The 27,474-nt window shown below is 35.4% G+C and overlaps 1 protein-coding gene across 3 annotated transcripts in view; it reads left to right on the plus strand.

Annotated features, from left to right (window-relative positions):
• PCDH9 (protocadherin 9) overlaps nt 1-27,474 on the plus strand; it is an 807,764-nt gene that overhangs the window by 423,561 nt on the left and 356,729 nt on the right. For all 3 annotated transcript variants that reach the window (XM_053455420.1, XM_053455422.1, XM_053455421.1), the window contains exon 3: nt 21,262-21,405. In XM_053455420.1, coding sequence (XP_053311395.1) covers nt 21,262-21,405 — 144 coding nt within the window. The remainder of the gene's footprint in view (nt 1-21,261; nt 21,406-27,474) is intronic.

The raw sequence follows: 27,474 nt of genomic DNA on the forward strand, positions 1-27,474 counted from the left end.
TCTTTAAATTTAATGCATGGCTGCGTCAATTAAACAGCTCTAGCTGCCCGGGATGTTAAAATATGCCAACAAAACTATATATTTTTAGAAACAACACCCCCAGCCGCAGCAAATGAGGTCTTATTTGTATTTGTATCACAAATCTGACTTGCACAACAAATAAGTGAATATCACACAAATAAAAATAAAAAATAAATAAAATTAAAAGCGACAAGTTCATTTATGTCTTCCGCACTCCAGGTTTGTCCTAGAAACACATGCAGCCCCTCATTCGATGCGCCAAGGGGTGTAGTTTCTGAAAATATATACTTTATGTACCATAATTTAACTTCCCAGCTGTCTAGAGCTGTCTAAATGCAGCCATCACCCCTAAATGTTTTAAGACAATTTTTTAACAAGATTCTCCAATCTGCCATATCTGAAGTTAAGGTGGTCTAGACATCTGGGAAGTTAAATTAGGGTACATAAAGTACACATTTCAAGAAACTACACCCCTTGGATCTTCAAATGAGGGGTTACATGTATCTCTAGGACAAAAGTTAAGTTCACAGATAATGATGGAATATGTCGCTTTGGCTAGGAAATATGTTTTTTCTAACCATAGCGACATGTTCATTTGTGTCTTGCGCACTCCAGGTTTGTCCTAGAAACACACGCAGCCCCTCATTTGATGCGCCGAGGGGTGTAGTTTTTGAAAATATGTACTTTTTGTGCCATAATTTAACTTCTTACGTGAGCAGTAATGCCACGTCAAGGCTTCAACCCTAATTACTGACCATTCACACGCCTTTCATATCTCCATTCACTCGCAGAAGCACACACCATACTTTCCATACATTCACTCCCAGAAGCACACACCATTCTTTCCCCTAACAATCCCAAAGAGATGATCGTAAAGGGAGAAAAAAAAATCACTTTTACAGCAAAAATAAGTTTTGCAGTAAAAATGCAAGGGCTCCAGGGATGATTTGGTTAACTTATGTACTACAGGCTATACGGCTGATTTTTGCAGTTCATCTGGATTTCAAAAATTGCCTTCCTCTACCATTGGCTAAATTTAACCCCATGATCAAAGGGATCGTGGGGTTAAAATTTAGTATCGGCCATTTTTAAAAAGGGAATGTGACTTTTTATAGCTGTATGATCACTGTGGTAACATTGGCTACCACAGTGATCATTTAGCTAGAATACTTAAACTTTTTTTTTTTTTTAAGTTAAACCAGTTTATGTTTAGATAATTTAATTTGGGGGTCTCTAGGCAATTTTGATCTTTATTTATCTGCCTTTAGAGACCCCCAAATCATTTTTTTTACTTTTTTTGTACATTTTTATTTCTTTAACATAATATTTTTTATTCTGTTTTTACAAGCATTATACCGTTGGTGAGGCGATTACCTTTCCAACGGTATATGTTGGGGGTCTGTAGCTGCTCAGATGCCTGAGATACAGGCATCTAAGCAGCATGCCCCCATACCGTGAAAACTGACAATTGTCAGTTTTCAATAAAGTTGCGCGGTGACGTCATCGCGTCATTACGCGTCGACGTCACCGGCCGGATCGGGTGGTCCCAGTGATGCCCTTCAAAATGAGGGGCAGATCGCCGTTGTAGGTGGTGATGGGGGTCCACAGACCCCCATCAAGGTAGGAGAGTGCTAGCGACGGCATGGTGCCGTCGTTAGCACCTGACTGGGACTGCTAGCGACGGCACCATGCCGTCGTTAGCAGTCAAGGGGTTAAATAGTATTAAAAAAATACTGTGAAAAAAACAAAAAGCCCAGGACTTACTCTTACATTGCAAAATATAGTATTTATAGAATCTCAGAAACTATAAACTCATCATGTGATTGCCTAGAAAGAATATTTGCAAAAATTGATAGTGAGAAAAAATCCTGCTTTGACCCTGCTCTGGACCTGTTCCTGCTTTTACCCCTCGGATCAATGCCTTGGTGTATGTGGATTGCTTCTAACCGTGCCTGGACTCTGATTCAGTCTCACTGACATCTGATTACCTGATTTGTCCTCGGCTTTCTACTGACCCAGATATTTGGATTCTGATTCTGGTTTGTCAGACCTCTGATCTCGTGGTTTGACCTCGGCTTCCTCTCCTGCGTGTTCCTATTTCTGAGTTTCACTAACCCAGTAACTGTTACATTACACACCTGTTGTTAAATTGACAACTCATAGCCTAGAATGCTGGGGATAGGATGTTCTTTAACATCATGTGTCCTGAAGGGGTTTATTTCCTTGTTCTGACAATGTTTTTCCTATGTTAACAGGATCCCAGAGGTAAAATAGTACTTTTAAACCACATATCTCAATTATACAGCGAGACAAACAGAAAGAACAAGCTACAGTAGTACTGTGCAGGCAACAGGTCTTCTTTGGTATAAATAGCATTAAACAATAAGGGCGCATTCAACTGTTAACCGTTCTTCATGGAGTATCACATATCATTTGCCACACTTAGTTTCCTTTGGTATTAATCAAATTATTTATCAGTAGATTTAATTCAATGACTCCAAATACAGATGTATGTTAAATGGACACACTTGGCAGCTTTTTTGGTTGCAATATTTCTGTATCTTTAATAGCTTCTTGGCTTAATAAATCAATTAAGTTACAGTTGTCAATCAAATCCTAGTCATGAACCAGAAAATCCACAGATAAAACACCTGTGTCATTTTACCACTTCATTTTGTTCTCGTAAGGTATTTGAGGCACTCAGAAACATGCTAAAAATGCAATTTTAAATAACAAATGGAATATAGGGTTTACTCATGATCTCAGGATCCAATTAAATGATCTTAAAAGTTAAAATATTATACACAGTGGCTCATAATTCCATATTGTTTAATCAGATCATGTTCTCTGTATTAGTACACATGGTACAAACACTTAACAAGTCCAACATATACAAAAGAATGTGGAGGTGAGCATATAGAAAGCATACAATATAGAGTACAACATCAAAAAAAGAGGGAAAAAAGACAACCTAACACATTTTGCCTTACAGTGGTTAACTATAATGCCTATGTGTGTCCTTTTCCTCATATTGGACGAGTATTTTACATAGTTTTATTTATTTACTTTGACATGCACCCAGAGGCGTATCTACTGAAAATAGCGCCTATGGCAAGAAGTGAAATTGTGCCCCTGTCCAAATATCTAAAACCCATTCACTAGCCCCTGCTGTCCATATATATATATATATATATTAGTCCCTGCTGCCGATAGCGGGTATAGATCAACACACAAACCCAGATCAATTGAAATTCACTTGTGATCTCAGCACTGAAGGAATATATACCCTCCCCCCCTACCCACTATATATCATCTACCCCCCCCACCCACTATATATTCTCTCCCCCTACCCACTATATATCCTCTCCACCCCTACCCACTATATACCCTCTCCCCGACACATTGAAAACGAATTTCATTTATCCGAATTATTTATCACATTGAAAAAAAAAAATGTCATATACCAAAAACCGTACAAGTTAAAGAACAGAAATGTTAGTAAGAAATGTAAATTTAAGCTTCCGCCATAGCTGGTAAGAAATTTCATTTAAAAAAATGGCTCAAACTGTATAAAAAGAAGCATTTGTTAACCAAAAATGCAAGTCTAGTTTTATTTTGTAGGGATTCGTATACATAGAGTGCAGCTGCATGGAAAATGAAATAGGGCTTTCAGGTTGAACAGTAGAACAACCTTGAAATTAGAATACATTTATATTCCAGGAACAGTAAACTGATATTTTACTGTGGTGTCTGTGTCCAGCAGGTAGCGAATATTATTTAGCAACAAATTCCTTATTGCCTTGTTAAGCATCTGTCATTGTTTTCTTGGCTAAATTAGTATTCATCGGCAATTCTATCATTTGTTTATGCTTTGTTTGCCTACAATTATTCAAATAACACTGAAGAATATGTTTCTAAATTTCTTTATTTATTCTTAGAGCAAGGAAATAACATTTTTTTTCCATTATGTATGCACCAAGCAGATAGCCAATAAAGTAACATTCAATCTAGACTCGGCTAGTGATCCATAAATTAAATATTTCGGAATAAATTCACTGTAATTCACAGAAAGATCATTTTCTTGTGATTTGCGTTGATTGTGCTGGAGTCGCATTGCTAGAAAATCTCAAAATAGTTTGAGAAAATTGAGGATAATAGTTAAAGGCTCTCTTTTTTTCTCTCTTGTTTGTTAACTGTCTAAATGTCTGTTTTTGGAACATTACATTTATAGAGTTATTTATAGAGTACTAGCAGATTCCTTAGCACTATTACAATAGAGAGAGAGAGTGAAAATAACCAGCAACATTAAAATTGACAATAACAATTTAAGACATATCAATATATAAGTAGAAGAGGACACTGGTCTTGCAAACATACAATCTATTAGTTTTAAAATCAGTAAATAAGTGCATTTAACCCCTTAATGACAAAGCCCGTATATGTACGGGCTCAAAATGCATTGTTTTCAATGGGTTTAGGGACCGCCCATTGCCCTTAGGGGTTAAACAAATAGTATGAAACAAGAAAAGAAGGTAACAAGAAAGTCACTGAAAAAGTATCTTTTGTATATTTATTATTCTTTGTGGCAAGACATATTACTTTCAGACCCCGCTGTCATTTCTTGTCTAACCTCCCACAACTCTCATATGCTTTTGGAAACCATGGATGTAGTTGGTAGAGAAATTATCAGACTGGTTAACAGGTAGTGAACATATATGTGAAATTGCAGATATTGCTCTTACTAAAGGTCCTTGCTGCTTGATCTTAGGTGAAACTGAATGGAGAGGGCTATAAACCCATTGCAGCCATACTGAGATAAAAAATCCCCATGGAACCCAGTAATACAACTACTATACGAACATTTCAATTGGTATTGGTGTTTGGGGAAAAATACTGGCATGTTTGCTTCAAAAACAACAAACTTTACTATCACCTCCCAAGTATATACATCATTACTGGAGCATATAGAATGACGACAAACCTCCTGATACATTTCATAATCTCTATGCCACTATAGTAACCCCTTCACGACACAGCGCGTACATGTAGAGGCTCACAATGCATGGTCATTCATGGGTTAAAGGACAACCCGTTGTCCTTGAGGGGTTAATAGCTAACCTTACATGTTAAGATTGATAAATTCCAAGGTCCTTCTCCTAGTCCACCTCTACCAAATGATTGATATTCAAGGCTTTTGATAACACTTTCCAGCTATTTGATGGATCAATTATTTAAGTGATACATTGTATGTAAAGATGTACAAGGCATTTTCTGGAAGCATACATTTTGTTACAATGGTTTTAAAATGATTAAACATATGATAACATTGGTATTATATCCGATTAGTTTAGGCTAACTGCTCATAGCAAAATGTGTGCATTTTGCTAAATTGTAAAGACAGGCAACAGTTTTTGTCATTTCCACTTGGCAATTTATATAAATATATCCCTTAAAAATTGCTTTTAACGAAATAAAGGAACAGATATAGCTATGTTTGCCTCTAGACATGGAATGAATTAAGTGTGGCAAATGAAGCAGAAATAAAGATGAGTGTGAAAACACTAGTTCTAGTAAAAATGAAGAACTGAAGCACCAATTACTAAAAGGAATAATAGGCAAAATCAAATTTCAACCTAATTTAGGTTACTACCTTAAATGGAATTTAATGAAAACATAAGCAATACCAATTCAATGCAAACATGAAAAAAAAATGATAATGTAGTCTAAACTAATTAGTTCATATGCTGGGGCCAAGTAGCTGATATTAGTGCTTCCCCTTTATGATTAATAATAATAACAAGGCTTTAGAAATTTGGCCCATTCCTATAACATTGAAAATTGACAAAAGTTTCTAAAACATATAGAATATTTAAAAACCAAAAAAGGTTCCTTTAATAGGAGGGCCTTTTTTCTTTCTGTTTATTATCCTTCAAAATAAACATGTTTTAGATCTGGTGTCTAGAGATGGAACAATGGAAAGACTTCTTTACTTTTTCACTTACTTGTCCATGTCAGTCGTAAGAAACATTTATGATGTCATTAGAAAAGTGTTGATTTTTGGTGGAGTCATGCCAGGTTTACAATACCATTAACATCTTTTAAACATTTTATATTTTAAAGATACAAACCCGTTAAAATCTGTGTTTCACGAAAGAAAAAAAATAATGCCCGTTATTATCTTCTTTGTCAATTTACTTTTGTTTATATGGAATTATCTACATAAATCTATATTGTATTCTGTGTTTCTGTTTTTGTACTTTTCTATCTTTTTTTTATAAAAGAAGGGCAAATCTATTAAGAGGCAACTGTGCTGTGTACAGTTATATTAATGTACCACCAATGCAAAGTGTTTTGACCTAACTATCCTAACACCAATCTAATAATAGTAAGTATTTACAGATGTACTTGGTCGTCACCGCATGGTATGTGGGCTGCCTGGAGGTTGGACAGATTGACATTGTTCTAAGGCAGGGGTGGGCAATTAATTTTCCCATGGGGCCACATGAGAAATTGGAATGGTTTTAGAGGGCCAGACCTCTACAAACTACAAACTCCGAAGCCTTGTCCATTTTGTTAACTTATGTGCTGTTTAATAAAGTTATTCAAGCCTACGTCATTGGTAGAGGTGCTTGAATAAGTAAGGCCTGAATAACTATTAGCACAGCACAGAAGTGAACAAAATGAACAAGGCTTCGGAGTGCATACCGTATTTTTCGCTCTATAAGACGCACCTGCTGATAAGACGCACCTAGATTTTAGAGGAGAAAAAAAAGGAAAAAATATTTTGAGCTAAAAAATGGGCTAAAATATTTATTACAATAACTGAATAAGCTATGAACACAGTAAGACACACGCAGTAAGACACACACAGACACAGTAAGACACACACAGACACAGTAAGACACACACAGACACAGTGAGACACACACAGACACAGTGAGACACACACAGACACAGTAAGACACACACAGACACAGTGAGACACACACAGACACAGTAAGATACACACAGACACAGTGAGACACACACAGACACAGTGAGACACACACAGACACAGTAAGACACACACAGACACAGTAAGACACACACAGACACATTGAGACACACACAGACACAGTAAGACACACACAGACACAGTAAGACACACACAGACACAGTGAGACACACACAGACACAGTAAGATACACACACAGTAAGACACACACACACAAACACAGTAAGACACACACACACAGTAAGACCTCCCTCCCTAACCCCCCTTCTCAGTATCTCCCCTCTAACTCCCTAACCCCCCTTCTCAGTATCTCCCCTCTAACTCCCTAACCCCCCCTTCTCAGTATCTCCCCTCTAACTCCCTAACCCCCCCTTCTCAGGATCTCCCCCCCCGCCCCGGTCACTTACCTTAAACTCCTGTGTTGGAAGCGTGAGGCGTTTGTCTCGGGTGCCGGCGCTTCACTGCTGATCGCCGGCGTCTGACGTCATATGCCGGCGCCCAGCGTAAAGCGCCGGCACCCGAGACAAACGCTTCCAACACAGGAGTTTAAGGTAAGTGACCGGGGCGGGGGGGGACACCGGACTCATTGGTGAGTCACCAGGACACTCTTTGCGGGCCGGTCCGAGCTATTCAGCGGGCCGGATGTGGCCCGCGGGCCGTGCTTTGCCCAGGTCTGTTCTAAGGTATAATTTAGCTGAGTAAGCCAAGAAATATCTTTGCCATGGATTTGCTACTTAGTTTTATTTCAGGATCCATGGCTTGTTTACACAGCTTGCCTTCTCTTTGGTGTATAATAATGGGGGGGAAAGTTAATACATTTAACTTGATACCCATTGGAACACATTTATCAAAATGTCTCAGGTAGAACATTGTTCTCATTATATTTGAATGCATGAATTTCTATTTTAGAAATGAGTCAGACAGTTTCAAATATACCACTTAAATAGTACCTTTAATAAAACCAGGAGGGTTACAAAAAAACTGACCCAGGTTTATTGTGCTCATATGCCTTGAAGTCATCTCTTACAACCTTTGACAACATGACTTTATGATGAATAGGGGGAAATAATGAAGAGTTTCAACAGTTCTGTCTAACCTATTCCTAATCAAAGGAAAGTCATCATGATCCTTGTGATCCCCAAATTATATCCATGTGGCAGACAAAGGAAGAATTCATGCTTTTCTTCAGACCTGAGATTGTTAAACTTCTAGATGGTATCAACAATTGTATACAATTAGACTCCCTGGTAGAAAGTATCCCTGGTATCTTGCACAGGGCTGTAGAAGCTACTGCGTAAAACATTTATTGTATTCTAAATGATCTAACTAAGATGGACTGTCCATTATATTTCTGCTTCTCTTTAAATTATTCCAGGTGAAATACTCATCAGATGATGATTATTATTACCATCAACTGTCTGGAACATCAACAACGCATAACCAAATGCTATGCCATGTGGCTGGGTGGGCTGGTATATGGTTGACCTCTTGTTTGTCCTCTCCTTCAACTCTTTTTTTTGCCAGTAGCTCTACTTTTTTGTAAATTCGTTTACTAGTCATAAGCATCTCTTGCTGCATTTTCTACACTGTTATTACTTAGAGTGCTATTGCAGCCATTTATACACATTGTACTGTTCTGGCTATATAGTATTGATAGGTATTGAATGCTAGTACGTGCATTCTTTTGATGTCATAAGTAAAATGGAAAGAGTTAGAATTTGCATTCATTAAGTAAAATTCTTAATTTTTTTGACTATATCTGTAACCTTAACATATAGCAGTTTTTTGCATTTTTTAGCTGTGATACTGATAATGTCATTATTACAATGATTGCAGCAAAATTACTACTAAGTACATTCATCTTTTAGTCATCACAGTTACGAATGAGTTACATTCCCACAAACTTTTTGTTTAGAAGTTTGTATTTTTTTGTGCATTGTGTCTTGGCTCCTTAATTCGGCATTATATATGTATGGTAATGAGTAATTCCAACGGAGCAAATTTCCAACCCTAGACTAGGTTAAAAAATCAATTTGGGTGGTGTCATTTGAATGAATGCATAATGAACAGCAATGCAAATGTAAGTTATTTTTCCTCACATTCACTAATTTCTATGCTAATAGGTTTTACAGAATGACAACCACAGTTTCTTGCATTGAATTGTATTTGTTATTTTTTTCATTCTTCATTGGATTGAGTGAAGAGAGCTTTTATATATATATTTTTTTCTTTTCAGAGTTTGTTTTTATAGGGTCTTTAAACAGGTGCAATCACATAGCTGTCAAAATCTATAAAGGCAAAAACTGTCAATCATACATGCAATTGTCAACTATAATGAGCTCCCTCAGGTGGCTTGAAAGAGTATAACACTTCCCCCTCTATAGTATCTATGAAAATGCATGTTATTAATAAATTTGGTTCTTTTTTCCATAGAGAAAGTGCTGAAAGTATCTGAGCAGCAGAACTGCAAATAAAATTCCATTTTAAAATCCTTTCTACTAAAATGATCTGACTTATTATTATTACATGTTCTGTAGTTTCTCGTTGAAGAAATGGTTTAATTGTTTTCCTAGCCTTGGTAAAGACATATACAGAATATGGAAATCAATGATTAGACAAACACATCTTGCAAATGTAATATCATATTGATTTGCCTTTATTTTCATGTGATTATTCCAGATTTACAGTTTTATTATATGTTAATTCAATCACTCTTCATATCCTTAAGGCAACAAGAAATTTCATCTATATATATACAAACATATATATATATATATATATATATATATATATATATATATACTCTGCAGATGCTATGCTAAACAGTTTCTCCATTATTCCAACTGGCAATATATTTAGATGCATATGAACTTCAGAAAAAAACTAATAACTTGTATATTTAATACAGTATATATATACACACACATAAACTGATCAGATTGTTGGGTGGAATCTGTGGACGATGTTTATGTAACGTTGTAAATGACATCATGTGACTATGGCATACCCTAATCAGAACAGTGGGCAAGAGCGCAGTAACCTTCAAGAGTCAAAAGTGGCCGCTGCCCTAGGTGCTGCAAAAGGGAATGAAAGGTTTGAGCTGCCTGGTGCCAATTCCCCTGCATCGCCTTGTGCTCCCGACCGATTAGGGAACTAGATGTGCCGTTAGCTTGAGGCGAGACCTTTAATCCTGCCAAAGGCGCCAAGAACCCTTGTTATGGCTCTGAAGGGTAACTATGCATAAAGAAGATTTTTTTCTCAAATGTTCTATTACTTAGTGTGATTTAGGGAAGATACTCAATGAAATAGGATGGTTGGTGGGGATTTTAATGGATTATTACATTTTATGACATTTAAACCATTTAAAGCATAAAACAGGATATGTTTGATATATAATTAACATTTAGGCTTAAGCAGATTTCTGGGGAAATTTATGTGGCAAATAATAACCAAATAGAGAAGTCAGGAGCCTTGAAAACAGTGCACCTGATCACCTTAATTATACATGTAATGGCAAAGTGAAGCCTAATGGATTGGGTTAGGAGCTCAAGGACTATTTCATGTTGTATACTAGCATACCTTGGAACTTCCAGGGTGGGCTGCATGAAGGGCACTCTCGCTTGCTCTTTAGCAAGACAATGGGATGTGACAATGGGTGGGCTAGCCACAGACCTTGAAGAGGTTGGTGGGCTGTAGATAGGATTGGGCAGAAAATGGTTGTGAATAAATTCTGTTCCTCATCCAGAGATTGAAGAGACTAACCAGAGCTTGCGAGTTAAACCTTGTTAACTCCGTCTCTGAATACTTGCAGCTGAACAAACATGCTTTTTGGTACCACACCTTAAATGCCAATACGTCTTAAAGTAGAGATACGGTAGGGTTTGCAGCAGATTTGTGGTTTTAACTTTCTCACTTCGCAATACATTATGAAAGAATGCTACCAAGTTTCTCCATCAAGAAGAGCTGAGCTGGCCTATGCATTATGCATACTTCAAAGCGTGAGGAGACTTTGAAGAAATCTCACACATTATACAGGGCCAGCCAAGCTTTTCCTGAAGTCATGGAGCTAAACAGATCCCTATAACTCTATCAGCAAAAACAAAACATTTATCAATGGATTGCAATCAATGATTTCTTTTAAATTATACTTTAGACACAACATAAGACAGTGTTTAACATATTTGCTATTTATTAAGTGTTTAATTTACATTTATACATTATACGGTCAAAGTATGGCCTGCTTGTTAACCCTAGTGTCAAATATGACACTGTTTATAGCTTCATTATTTTTATTTTCATGCTAGGTCAACAATTCTTGTAAATTATCTACCTTTTTAAATCAAGTCTTCCAGACAAAATGAATATATACTATATATATATATATATATATATATATATATATATATATATATATATATATATAAAATTTTTATAATCACTGTTTTATATTATTTTACTCCCTAATCTAAAAATATCAGATTTGGATTTTAAAAAAAGCTATAAATAATATAATGCCGTTATCCTTCAAGAGTCCTACATTATTTCAGATATATTTTTAATACTATTAACTTTGTTAGTGATCAGTTAATGATCCTTTCGAAGACTGTAATTTCCCATTTATCTCAATGTACTTAAAGATTCCACATAGTCAAATTCATACATTGATCTCTAAAAATCTCATCTAGGTGATAATTCATATAAATGACTCATTAAGCGTCAGCTGGTTAAATGGTGGTTAAAAGCCATGGCTGTCTCATTTAGTGTCACGCTCACAAATCATGAGGTCGTCATATATAACAATAACTGGAACGCGCTGTATGGCAAGACCGGAATGAAATCAATACTTGGATTTTTACAAATGACATTTTATATTTTATGGAAAGGCTAATGCCATGGAAACACAGAAAGGGGACATTGCTAAATTGCAGTATAAACTATGGGGAATGTTTCTCTATGACACATATATCTTACACATATACTGTCTAGTACTATATTTCTGTTAGATTACTGGTCTAACCTTAATGCCTCAATGTATATATTTATATTGCGAGAGAGAGAGAGCAATCATTATGGTTGCTTAGATTGCATAATAGTAGCAAAATTGTAATCTATGAGCTCCTTAATGTGTCACTGTCCATCAAATCTGCTCCTGAAAACAGGAATCCCATGATACCTTTTACTCACATTAAATTCACCATGCCATCCATGTTTGCCTTTTTTGTTACATAACTCATAATTTATATAAAAAAAAAAGACTATATAAATAAAACATGAGTCATTCATTGCTTGCAGGAGACATTTTATTTTTTATATGTTTTTGTATGTTAACTATAATGTGAAGACATGAGAAGAACAATGGAGATGGGTTAATGGAGGTTAATATGAGCCAGTGTGGAGGAGCCCTGGTGGAAGGGTGGTGCAGATATTTTTTATGTATATATTCTGCATTATTGGGGAGGCGGTAGAAAGGGGTGGTGTTTGGGTATTTGTTTGACTTTATATAGATATTACCCTGCATTACCTGGAGAGGAACATGTGTGGATGTTTTTATGGGCGTTTTTTCGGGATATAGAGCTTTGGGAAAGGGGTTGGGTGGGTGATGATTTTTATATGGCGATTTCTTGTTAATTTACCATAATTTGTGGTTGGATTTGATTTTAAAAATCACACTTCATTTTAGGTTCAGTTTAGACCAAAATGTATACATTAGAATATATATGTCACTTGAGATGTTGTAAATACATACAACGTGGCCATCCTGCAGCAGAATATGTGTGTTTTACATAGTCACCCCGGGTCTACTTTTTCGCAGAAGACATTTTAAGCTCAGGGATGCAAGTGGTTAAAAAGAGTCTGTTGACTATATCAAGCATTACTAAGGCTATCCCTGGTTGGTAAACAAGAACTAGTGTTTGAGACAGAAGGGACATGGCATTTGGAAATTGGCACGATTTGTTCACACAGCTATTGTAAATTGGCAAAGAGAAGGCAGAGGCAAAGCTTGCAGCATTGTTTCTATTCCACGAGGACTAGCTTTACTCTTTTACTATGAGACAGAGGCAGGGAAGGAAAAAGAGCAGGCAATCCAGCAAACCCATTTCATTCAAGAGGAAAATGTTATCTGTCATAATTCAGTTGCTCTAAAAATTACAAATTATGGATCCCTAATGAGCTTCTAATAATGTATACAATATTCCCGGCCGTAGACTTATTGATCTTTGTGCACGCTATATATAATACAACAATTAAAATGGTAATAAAGTCATGAATTCATTTCTACAGTCAAATAATTGTTTTTTTTAAAAAAATCAACGCTGATTTCTAATATTCACATGCTAATAGCGTGTGTCCTTTACTAAGCAGAGATGATTACCCTTGGAATAATAGTGTTCTTCTACAAACACGATATTCCTCATAATAATCTGTGATTGTGGGTTAAACCATGTTATCATTTTTTGCATAAAAGTAAGGCAGCAAAAATATATGACTACGTACTTTGGAAATGGTACAGTGACATTGAAAACGATTGTTACTCTCATACTATATTTATTGGTTGATTAGAACTTTATATTTCAGCATTAGTGTTCTTTGTTGATATATGTTTAACATAAATACAAAAAACATTTGTTCATCATAATAAATGTAATCAGATATATACGCTTCATAAATATTCATGAACCCAAATTTAGCAGCTCTTTTCATATTAAAAATAAATATTTGAAAGACTTGCCTATGTTTATTAGCTTATATATGAGCAACTTGCATTCTTACTTGAAAAGTAATATGCATTCTTTTATCATTAACAAGTTTTTACATTAAATATTTACTTTCACTATATGTAATACCCTACATTGTTGTCATGCTAATTTATATTCATTTAATTTGTTGTGGACATTTTTTTTTTTCCAGCAGACGGACAGTTTTCTAATATTAATGCATGCAAGTTCTATTTTTTTTTTCTTGTTGTTTTTGTATTAGATTTTCCTTTTAGAAAGCATATTCCACAAAATATAACAATGGTTCATTATCCCTTCTATTGATCTGGTATTCCGGGCTTAGTTCTTTTCAAGTCTTATAATCAAAATCAATTATTTTTTTCTACCGGCTTATGTTAAAACCGAGAAAAGAGAACAATACCTATAGACAAAGCGTTCAAGACGCGTCACATTCTGCTTCACTAAATGCATATACTTTTGAATTATTTATTTATATTTATATGAAGTTTTCTTTTAATTATCCCCCCTTTTTGTGTGTGATCTGTTTAAAATGATGAGGTTCAATAAGGTGAGCAATACCAAAGTTTCAAATTAGCTGTAAAATAAATATAATCTAAAAATACAAAAGTAATTTAAATAATAGTAATACCGATGTTTTTTTTTATGTTTTACAGCAAAAACAAACACCTTTCCAATAGACAACCAAGAAAACCTATACTAGGTTTTTACATTATTAGTGTATCATGATATAAGCATGCAACCATGATGTAAATAACAGACTCCCAATAAAAAACAATGGTATATTGAGGTCTCTAAATGCGAATTCTTCTGTATGGACACATCACACAGGGACATCATGTAGGTCCTAGCAGTGCCTAGGGTACATGGGGCTCCTAAGGTGTCCCCAAAGCTTGTAAGTATTAAAAAAAAAAATTGCAGGAATACTGCAAAAGTAAGTAACGAAAAACATATATCTCGCCTCTATAATAAGAACTAAGTAAGGATAACTAAGTGAGTAACGCGGTATGTCATCACATTGTTTTCAAATTGAAGAGCACAGTAACAGCTTTAACGGCTAAATTAATGTCAAGACACCCGCTTACCTCCAAAGTAAAATACACTGTTGAATTGATTGATAACCAGTGTCAAGCCCTAGAGGCAATTTTACTGGCATGTTGCCCTTACCTCCTTGAGACAATTTTACTGGCATTATACCGCAATTAGCCCTTTAGGCAGAGAAAAAATACTTTGGTTGTAAGTTAATTGTTGCCAATGTCATGTAATCTAAATGATCCAGAACCTGTGGCCGGCGAGACGCATGGATACCAGTTTGATTTGGCACTCTCAGTTGGGTGGTTTTCCTTTTATATCGAAACAATGGCAAGTTCCAGTATGTTTAAGTTTTGCAATGAGCATAAATAAAAGTCAGGGACAAGTAAGGTTGGAATATATTTGTCCAAATCTGTATTTAGTTATGGACAATTGTATGTCAGTTTTTCTGCAGCTACAGCTATAAAAGGCAGTCAATGTGAAAAGTCTTCATACTCTCACTTGCTTGGTACCGTCAAGTAAAACACCTCAAATGTTGTTTACAAAGAGATTTTTGATATGTAAGACTTATCATCCTGTCCACAGTACACAAGCTTTAACCCCTTAATGACAAAGCCCGTACATGTACGGGCTCAAAATGCATTGTTTTCAATGAGTTTAGGGATTGCCCATTGCCCTTAAGGGATTAATGTCTAGTACTTTATGTGTTACAAGCCTTCATGTGACTAAGCAACATGGTAGCACTTTTTTCTCCCAACTCTCCTGATGGCATCTACCGCTAATGACTCTACTAATGTAGCTATTTATTACCAGGCATGCAAAAGGATACATACTATCAAAATATATACATGGAGATTGCGTCACATAGTACACTGCAAATATTGTTGTAATCTAAATATTCACTAGGATCATCTCAACAGCGACACATGCCATGTGTGATAGATATATAATTCATGACTGAAGTTATTTCCGTCAACCGCCATATTTCAGACAGAAGACAGCTCTAGATTAAATGTGTTTGGGATGTCAGCTGACATGGGTGGGGAGTAGGCTTTCATTTATACATTTTTCCTTTGTAAATATAACTATGGATACAAACAATGGGCTTATTCAACGTGGGCGATCTATCACGAGTAATCGCATAGATTGCAACAGAAAAGAATGAGATGAAAAACAGAGATACGGTATCTTAGGCCAGAATCATTAAAATGTTTGATCTCATTTTTTTCTATTGCAATGTATGTGAGAATTGCTGTTCAATGAATTGATTTATCTCCAGCATTATATGTCTGGCAATAATGCGCACTAAAGCTCAAATAGAGCTTCCTGATTTTACCTCCCATTATTTTACCCGATTAAACTTTGAAATGAAACAAAGAAGAAAATTTTTTCTTATGTATGTGTTAACTGCCCACAGTTAAATTGTACAGCGTTGCATAATTTGTTGGTGCTTAATAAATCAAAGATAATAATAATAATAACAATAATAATGTACCAAGCTATATTAACCCCTCAAGGACAATGGACAGTCCCTAAACCCATTGAAAACAATGCATTTTGAGCCCGTACATGTACGGGATTTGTCATTAAGGGGTTAATAGAGTGTCGAAGAAATACTGTATAATATGCAATGTAAGCTTAGTGTACAATGATCATTGCTATTCTGTTTGAATATAATTTAAGTACCTCAATTACCAGTTGGCTTTACAGTATATTCCTCGCACCCTCCTCAGATTCCATCTTAGCATTCAGAGTGTTTCAAAATGAATAGGTCAGTCAGGTCAATGACTCTCCAAGACATTTAGAAGGAAAATGTTACTTTATTTTGATCGTAGACCTCCCGAATACCTACAATTTCTGTATGCAATTAATTCATTTGCGATCAATTATCATGAAGGGCAAAGGACAGAACTGGCAAGGTTTCCTCTTAATCCTTTGTATTAAATCGCTTATGTGTTTGATCCTTGGAAGCCTTTACTCATGTAACCTCTGTGTGGGTGATTTAAGTTTATATACGCATTCTGATGGAAATACATTAGTGACGTCTAACGTATAACATATTTATCCTATTATATGACTCAAGCAAAGATATTTCCTTCAGGATGGCCTTGCAGATAATTGTGCAAGATCACAGAATTGACTGGCTGTGGCAGTCACAACATCTGAAAATACATACTTTATAGCAACACAGTCCACTGCCATATGATTAGTACGCAAGACAAAGCAAGAATGATGTGCATGCCCAGTGAAACCATATCATGGAAAGCCTTCTCTGGGCACCATTAATGAGTCTCATGTGTGCCAGGTGGAGCTGCTCAACCCTAAGGTTTGGTCAGAACCTCCAAATATGTAATATATACAGAAAGGGGAGCACATCCTAAAAAGGCATAAAAGGCATGCACATTCAGATTCCTGGGTTGCTGCTAAAATAATAATGACCAATAAGTACAAAAAACAAAACAAGAATTCAGCGCATGTCCAGTGAATAGCATTCAAAAAACACAGGTCTAAGCCATGAGTATCGGATACACTATATGGCTATATATTGCTCAGTCGCCACTACGTCAAAGTACCCCAAGTTTGGTGAGTCCTTTCTAATTTTGTATGGCTATATGGCTTACCAAGGGGCTGAATTGGTGGGACTGCATTGCATTCTAACCCAATGAGACTCTCATGCGATTTAAAGCCTTCTTTGGAAGGACTGAAAGAAACTATTGAAGATTGTACAGGCTCGGCACAGCCCTCCATAGTGTTAATGGGTCAGTAGGGGAGATCAGCGATCTCGATTTTAACTGGCCCATTAAGCAGAGTGCCTTTTATGCAACAGAGGGGCTACTGTTCCCCTGGATCTGGCCCCTTTGTCCCGGACTTAGTCGGCCTAGGGTAGAATACACCACTATATCTAATGCATTTGGTTCCAACATAAAATATTTTTTATTAACCTACATAGCTTCCAAAACATCTTTAGGGCTGATTTATGCCAAATACATTATATTTTCTTTTATTATTGAAATATATATGTTTAACTTGATGACTATTTTTTGTTTATCCTGGAAATCTCTTTTGTATTGTGTTGTGTTTTCAAAAACAGTTTATTCAAAAACTGTATACTAATTTTCATAATGAATGTAATGGGCTTTTTTGTCCTCTTTTTTCTATGTTGGCCATTTTAAGCATTAACAGCTGAACAAATGTATGTATATTTCATTCTTGAAGGATTTTACAGAATACCCATATCTTCTTCTTAGATTTTTTTCAACAAGTGTACTTTCCCTTGCTAACCCTTATTCACTGTGTAGGCATTCTCACTGCCTATTTTGCAGGTAGAAATCAGCTTTATCAAATTCAAGTTTACCAAAAGGGTAGTGAATACCTGGAATAGGCAACCATTGGAAGTAGTAAAGGTAAACACAGTAAATAATTTCAAGCATGCTTGGGTTTTACATAAAGGTGTCTACAGTAAAAACATTTTTTCTAGAAGGGCAAACTTGATGACATTATTGGTTCTTTTCTACCATTACTATTTCTATAGCCAAGTACATATAGATAGTATCAGGGCTTCAGCTAACTTTTGACGACTGTATCCATTTATGTAGTTGCATTTTGAAAAAGGAATAGTGCCTTGTATTTACATAATGTAACATTTTTTACTCCTATTTATATACACACATTATATTACAGGGTGGTAGATAAATGGAAAAGTATCCCATCACAAGTAGTAGAGGCTTATACAGCGAGGGAAATTAAACATCCATAGGTTAGGCGTAAAGCTATCCTGAATTTAAGACAAAACCAAGGAATGATTAATGTTTGGGTGTCTACCTCAGGAGAAATGGGCAGACTAGATGGGCCAAATGGTTCTTATCTGCCGTCATTATTATATGTTTCTATATTTAACTGTAGAACGCTGTGGTATACTCATACTCAGCAAACATTTGGAGCGCCTAGAAAACAGGGACACAAGGGAAGGAATAGTGGGCCTAAGCGAGTGTTCCTCCCAAAGATGGACACTCGGTGAGGACGTACAAGTAGTTATCTTGATATAAATGTTCTCAGCAACGGCAACCTCTTTGGCTGAAGATTAATTTTCAAGTGCCATTAGAAATGATGTTTCAGTTGCTGAGTACAGTGATAAGTGAGGAATATGGACCTTGTACTGTGGTTGTACATGATTTAATAAATAATATGAATGGAACTCTCATAGGGAGCGTCAGGAACGTGCTTGGAGGTAGGGAAAAGGGCAAAGGCATGTGGGGGGGATTGAGCAGAATCCCTCAATGCATTCGCAAAACAGGTCACATGAACAATTTAAGGGACTTTATACTTATCATATCCATTAAAGTTAATATGATAGCTGCAGTACCCCTTAAAGTCTTTGTTATGGGGGTTGTTTTAGCTAAAATTAAATTTAGCACAACATTACCTAAAATATACTCATGATATACCTTTAACAGTTCTATTTATACCATACATAAAAAGGGGTGGGAAAGGGTTGCTTTTGCCAGCATTTTTTTATTGCAGCTGTTTGTTTGTTTTAAATAATTTCTTAAATTAGCCCTTAAAAGGTTCTTCACTTTTGTTTTTCCGTCTTTTTCAAACAGTTTAACAAATATAATTGTGACCTTGTTCTCCGCCTCAACATTACGTTTGTCTTTCTTTGTATGGGGAAAGTTGTAGTGATTATGGATATGCCTTGAACTTTCCTTTTCTTTCACCACTTTGTGGTGTGTATGTGTGACACCGAAATGTGCCTGAAATCTGATGGGCATGTCTCGTTATCTGGTGAAGACAATTTATATTTGCAATGTACCTTAAATGCAATCCAAAAACAAGTTTTTGGGTATGCAGAACACAGATGTTTTTAATTTCACTTGATAGATGAGGTGTGATAAATATTAACATCTTTTGATAAAGCTAGCCCTCGAGGTGATGTTGTGGAGTACCCGTGCTAATCTGCATTTACTATGCTGTACATTAAGCCACTCACAGATTTGCTGTTCTGAATAACCAGATGTATTCAGTTGAGATTTAACCATTTTGTATTCTTATTATGAAATGCATGTTTTTTTAAAAAAAAATTGGCTGCAAATCCGACGCATAGTATGTAAATCTCGTTTCTTGTAAGCAGAGCCAAATGTTTTGTCTATTACATTTTATACACTCTAAAGATGTTGTGGAAGCAGGCAGATGTTATTTATACCTGCATAAAACATTACATGTATTTCGATTCTTTTAAAAAGCTGACTTATTAAAATCATGTATATAATATTGGTGGAAAATACAAAAAGATTTGGGTATAATAAAGGTTGTTCACTCAAAACAAATGCACGCTCGCTCCAGTCTATCTTCAAGGAACCATTCGGTTATGTATTTTAATGGCGAAACTATGCACATTTTTTTATTATTTCACGAATCAATGATGCAAACTATGGTGTCTTCACTGATCCCTGCTTCATTTAAAACTACATAGATCACTAACTGAACCACTTGCTCCGAGACGTCTGTCAGCCAACAGCACTTATATTTGTGTTCCTACTGCTGAACAAGTATGGCCAGACACTGGGACCTTCCAGTGGGGTCATTTCATGACATTGTTATATCTCGCTGCCATGATGGGAGGACCTTATCAGATCTGTAGAAGCTTTTATCGTACATGAACCCTTTTCTATTAGTAAAACATTATTTTACCTTGTTCACTGCAAGGAATTAATGATTCCAGTGTTATTACATGCTTAGGATGAGTAACACCAAGAGAACCATTACAGTAGAAGGGGCAGCTGATGAAAAAAAATAGTGTTCGTATTTAATTCAGGAAAACATTATATTCATTACAATAAATTGTGTACTATATGCCAATACAAAATAAAGAATTAGAAGTGGAAATCTCTGGATCTCTTTTTTTCACTCACCATGTTTTTGACATGCTATATTCATAACTACCAGATGTTTAATATTATACCAGGCCAGCGTAATTAGGAAATACAAATAACAATTACAGATTTGTTATTAATCAGTTAATGTTATGGATGAATAGTTGTACCTGGAAATAAATACCTTTATGTCGTGGATATCTGATCAAACTAGGAACTTTAGAAACTTTTTTTTTTTTTTAGAATAATCAATGATGGAGGTACAGATCCTGTAAATGTGCCCCAAATGGTCCCACTCAGCAGAACCATTGGGTTTAGTGTTAAGGAACAAGGAGCTCTCTGTTCACATATACATATGTATATGTGAGGGTTGGAGATAGTATCATAGCCAACATCTCCTTTCAATAATATTTGGGGCAGATTAAAGAAAAAAAAAGTTCTGTGTTCTCACACAAGATCATGAAGACCTGGTCCCATTTAAAGGTCTCAGGTCTCAAAATAGTGGACCAACGAGGGGTCCCTACATTAATGGCATAATACCTTGCATTAAGGAGCTCATGAGTTCCATCATATCATAGAATATACCTTACTGATCATCTTTAACTTGCAGGGTGGCACAACTGTACATTGCAACTGCCTCGCTTGTACTGCAACATATTTGCACACTCCCAGCGACTATGGAAAGCTCATATATAGAACTGATCCGGCTTCATCTCTAGACACCTTTTCACCGACCCTCGTTTATTCTGTTAGGGTAAGTTTACTTTATTTATTCTGAAGTTTTGGAAACTGTTGTAAGATTAAACACATCACATCCCTATTTTTTTCTCTAATTCGTATTTGCTCTTCATTTAAAAAAAAGAAGCCAATAAGCAATGACCTACATTTCATTTGTCTATGAGGGGAACTCTATAAGGAAGCATGTGTTGTATTTTATAAGCTTTTATCATAGCATCAACTATACTTTATACAATTTTAATGAGTTCTCGTATCAGTTTTGGGTTTTGATCTTTTCCTTACCCTTAACTAATATTGAAGAGCCTTTTGAAGTTAGGCTCATTTTTTTTGGTTCAGATATACAATCCTTAAGCCCACCGTGACGGGACCTACACATGCTATGATCAAGGAACAGCTGTTCTGCTATATAATGTGACTAGTTGATTGTTTATGTGGATGAGAAAGTGCCTGGACTAATAATAGATTCCTCTAAATAACTATACAATACACATAAAAAAAATCATTATAAAAGTTTTAAAAATATTCAAATTACATACGAAACTGAGTTTGTTTAAGTAAAATGTACCATGAGTAGACCCTCATGATTCAGATTTCATCGCCCGTTTCTTTAGCGTTTCTGAACGCTGACAAATCCAGATTTGAAGATATTGAACAAATGTTACATTTTTCCTTTTTGTTTAGGTTCCAGACATCTTGCAATTTCAGACCTTTTAAGCAGCAACATAGCAGTCTATTAACGTATGCTGATTGTTGGTTCAAAAAACTACAAAGTACAGAGTGTGTTTCTCTCATTCTCTGACCAATACAGCTCTAAGCCTGTATCTAAGATCTCGAGTTTCTATCATACATATTTTACCAGCCCTATAGCAAAACACTTTCAATAGTTACTCTTATTGTTAGACTCGTTCCCAAATCAGCTTGTTATTTTGCTGTCTTTAAGTGGATTTCTTGTTTTTTTCTTTTTTTTTTATTAGAATGTTGCGTTGTCAATTGTAATGAAGAATAACCCTGACTAGTGCAAAATAACCATTTGTTAGTAATGTTCATTGAGACATCTTTACTTTTTTAAGAAGGTAGCAGTTTCTATTAAAGTATACTTATTCGTATCTAAAAGAATAGGTATTATTTGCTTTGCAATTCTTTTGCTTTGGCAAAAAAAAATATTACATTACTTTTCACAAGCTGTCCAAAACAATACATCCATAGTTATTAAAAATGTAACTGCAAAAAGTATATAAACCTCAGAATCTCACAACCAACAACAGTTCCATTCAGCCAACTTAAACCTTGGCATCTGATGAAAATAAATAAGGTGCGTGTCTGCAATTGTACTCCAGTATATATCAAATATGTGCAATAGTAAACTGAACTTACATCACCACAATATGCATGGTTCACCCTTAAAACCATATACCTTATCAAAAATATTGTAATACAGATGGAGAATGCATTTACACGTGTTAGGCATACAAACTCCAGGTTACTCTTACCTTCTTTTGGCATGGCAGAGAAATAAAAACCAATGAGTTAAGATATGCCCCTTTTGCAGCGTGCCTTTATTTTAGCTATTAGAATGAAATTGCATCTGATGGATGCCTATGTCCATATATTTTTCGGTTAGATTATTGGGATCTTTTGTGACTTTGAACGTGTTATCCTTGATGATATGTTTTTTGCATTATTTAAGCCATAACGATATAGCTATGGTGGTATATATTTCTTTCGCTTACCTCTGTGTTGCTCAGCGGCGTCTCTTGTTCCGTCGAGGAGACACAGGAATCCAGTGGAGTCATGTGAATGTACATCACATCACACAACTCCATTCCTTCTCCCCTGGACAAGAGAAGTTCACTCAGAGTTCGAGCAACGCAGAGGTAAACAAATTCTGTGAGCGGCACCGGAAGATCTGCAGTTCAGGTAAGGGTGGGGGAGGGTGTATGAGTCTGCGTGAATGAATGAATATGTGTGTGTGATAGCATGGATGTGTAAGTAGGGGGGGCAGTGCACAGGGAGGCTGAAAGTGATGTGCATGTGCTGGCTGCTTGTGCATGATAGGAGTGTGATTGCTATATTAAATATACATGATTGCTAACAGCAATAACACTCCTATCATGCCCAGGCATACCCAGATTCCAGCGCAGATAACATCACACTCATCCTGGAACCTGGGCATGATAGAAGTGTAATTTTCAGGTCCCAAAATTAAGGTGCATCTTATACATGTGGAAATACAGGATATATATATATATATATATATATATATATATATATATATATATATATATATATATATATATATATATATATATATATATATATATATATATATATATATACATATATATTTATAAAGTTTTGCAAAATTCTAAAACATATTTGTGAATAAAAAAAAATAATAGGGAAGTTATGGCTGGCTGGTGGGCTTTTTGAAGAAAATACCTAATCAAACAATTTTCTTATCTACCAGAAAAGGAGAAATTGATGTCACAACTGGGGATATAATGGATTTATCATAGTTCGTGTGTTCTATTTCAAAATACCGCATTACAACATTAAATTACACTATTCAATCTAATATAAAAGTAAATATAGGGTCTGTTTCATATTTTTATTATTTTGATCTTGAATCTACCGGAAAACACTATTTTTATTTCACTTTGTCTCTGTTTCATGAAGACCGTCAAACACAGCATGATGTTCCTTGTAAAGTGTCTGCTATTTTGATACCCAAGACACAACACTCATCCTTGGTAATATAGTGAGAATTTAGCTACACCGTTAAAGGTCTGCTACATTCTTAAAAGAGTGGTGCGCAGAGCTGAAAATGCCAAACGCAGGAAGGAAAAGTTGCAGCAAAGTGTAAATGATAATGTTAAGTATAGATAGCTTTAATGCAAATATTGTCACCTCATACAAAAATGCCTCCACAGGGGGCTTCATGAACAGATACAGACTTACTACCTTTAGTCATACCAGCTTTGTTGTAAACATCATGTCATCATGACAGACTTGGACATGCATCTAATTGCCTTATCTTTTTGAGTTGATCCAATGTTCCTTTCAATGGAAATAAGATCACTGCACTGTTATTATTCTATGTACTAAATGTTCCCTTCACTGTTAATACATCTGACTAAATAATGCATGTGCAGACATTTCAATATGAAAACCTGGGTATCAGACCTTAGGTAAGAAACATATTTATACCAGTTACTTATATACATCCGACTTGACCTACATCATTTTTATTATACATAACTTGAATTTGTGTACAGTAGCTGTGTATATATTTAGATATAGGTATATACATATGAATAATAAGGGTACACTATGATTTTACACATGTTACATACAAAGACTTGACATTTCAGTCCCAACCTGGGGACTTTCATCAAGAGTCCTGATGTGTCCTCATTCTTTATACATTATACATTATCTGTGGCTATAGAAATTGAATACTCCTTTTATATATATATATATATATATATATATATACACACACACTTATATATAGAGACAGAGAGAGGGTGAGACATTTAATGTATTATTATATATATGTGGGTGCTGAAAGTAGCTATGACTAAAAATAAATCTGATCCACATTTAAAGAAACAGCTGTATGTGAAAAAATGTAGAAGTGGGGAGATTTTTGGTTATGCATATTTAAAGTGTGTAAACCAACATTAGTATACAGTTCAAAATGTGCACACAAGTACACTTCATATATTTACATTCAATAATCACAGAAAATTGACAAGGACTTACTCATCCTTGTTTAATCTGTATTTATTATATATGCATCAAACTCAAGTCTCAACTCAACCGATGAATCATTATTTTAGCTCTACCTATGGTGAGAAAAAAAAAGAGGAAATTTAGAATTTTTCATTAAAAATCAATTTCTTTGCTGCCTTTACTTTTCCATTTAACAAATTAAAAATTACATAAGTAGGGTTTTTCACTCTTCACAAATCAACTACTGAAAAGGTTTCAGAGTGCACCATGAAGGAGAAAACTCATCGTCTTAATGCAAGATGACCTGCCCCTGTGTAAGACAAACACAAAGGAAATGTGAAGATGAAAAAGACAAAAAGGTACGGCGAGGGTAAAAGAAAATTCCAGAAATATTACAGGAATAGAAGAGCAGAGAAATAAATATCTTTAAACTCATCCTCTTTCCCTTTTTATTTTGACACTCTAATGTCTTATGTAATAATAATAATAATAATAATAATAAAACTTTTGGATAATGTTTATGTTAAAACATAGAACGTAGTAGCTACATAATTGTGTACTTAATACGTTTTATTATATGAGAATATTTGTCCACATTTCATTTGCTGTACACGTTCATTATCAAAATCTATCTATCTATGTCATAACATGCCACTACAGTTTCATTCTATTTAAAGAAAAGAAAAAGCAATTCAGATAAATGGAACCCTTAACATCAATATATAACCAAGAAAACCTGCTTTGGGAAGGGTACGAGACTACGATTGTAGTCTTTAATGAAAAATAATGGCTTAAAATCTCTAGGTATCTTTTTCATGATGATAGACAAGGAAGCTGACAAAAGTTGTTTTAATGGCCCTTGCTGGTGCCATACTACAGGGGCCTCATTAGTAGACATTTTTGTACATCATTTTCCCATTGCGAATGTCATTTTACATTATTTCTTTAAAAAGGTGGCTGTTGAAGATAATTACAGAGAAGCATATCCTGTTTTGTAGCGCTGGAACAATCAGACACTAGAGAGTATCTCCTAACAGGCACCAGAAATTTATATCGTCACAGATGAATGTGGATAATGCATTTTTCCAGCTGTTGCCCCCTCCCCTCCGTAAAGAATACCTTATTTTACTTATAATTTGAATGTGATTATGATGATTTGATGTTTCAATGAACTTTCTGAAATTCACCTTTAATAAAAAAAAAACTTTATACATAGTGTAAAACTATACAGCTCATACAACATTATTTCACATTGTTGAATTGATACATAATTATGGACTTATTATGTTAAACATTTAACATTTTAATAATGATGCCTAGAAACTGACTATTATAACAAAAAAAGAGTATCCCTATTGAGGTTGGGGATGCAAGACCAGTGCATGAGCAGCTAGGTCTAAATTGCATGTCGCTATTGTACATAAATAAGCCATTTATTTAGGAGAGTGTTTCAAACAAGACTATATTTTGAAACACAGGAGGAATATTGAGTTACAGCATGTGCTAGAGATTTGTAGAGTGCACAAACAAATGTCATTGCAGATTCTGTACAAAAAAAGAGGACATCTAACACACTGTTTTCAGCATTTAAGCTGTGAGCAGGCTTTGTTTCTTTTTTAAGGTATATTTGTATTCAGCTTGGGAGTCCAAATGTCATCACTAAGCCAGTAAGCCTTCATTGATAAAACCAAGTTCATTGACATACCCAACTATGTCCCAGCCACCCCACCGTGTGCAACCAGGAAATAACCCAACAAAAAGTGGCCACCCAGGCCTCTACATGATTTTTCAATAGGTTGAGAGAAACATTTTGTTTCCTTCTCTATCTCCACATGGGTTATTTTCTAAAGCCCAGTGTTGGGTTATCCGTCATTATTATATATATACATATATTTGCCTGTTGATTTTCCCATTAATTTCCCATGCATATTAAGGATTATCCCATGCAGGATCATAAATACTGTACATTAAAATACACTTGTCAGATTTCAGGAAAATAGATGGCCTTCGGCTGAAACCTTTGAAAAGTTGTCCTTAAAAGATTTCAATTATAAAGGAAGGATGCCAATGCCCTGCTTAATCTCATCTATACCCCCAACAGTAACTTGCAAAAGATAGTTATTTAGAGATAAACAAGATCACTAAATCGAGGTAGGCTAGCTGACCCTAAAGAGGTACAAGCAGGCCACCTGTCTTGAATAAGTCAGTTGAAGTCAGGTTGAGCTTGTGCATCAAAAACAGGAGGGAAGTAGTAGCTAACATCCATAAGCATGTTTGATAGTCTAAAAAAGGTGATGAAAGGATGAGGTTAAGCATAAAAAAGAGAGGTAAAGGAGATAAACTCAAACCC

Source organism: Spea bombifrons, chromosome 2 (assembly GCF_027358695.1).
Source record: "Spea bombifrons isolate aSpeBom1 chromosome 2, aSpeBom1.2.pri, whole genome shotgun sequence".
Lineage (NCBI taxonomy): Eukaryota > Metazoa > Chordata > Amphibia > Anura > Pelobatidae > Spea > Spea bombifrons.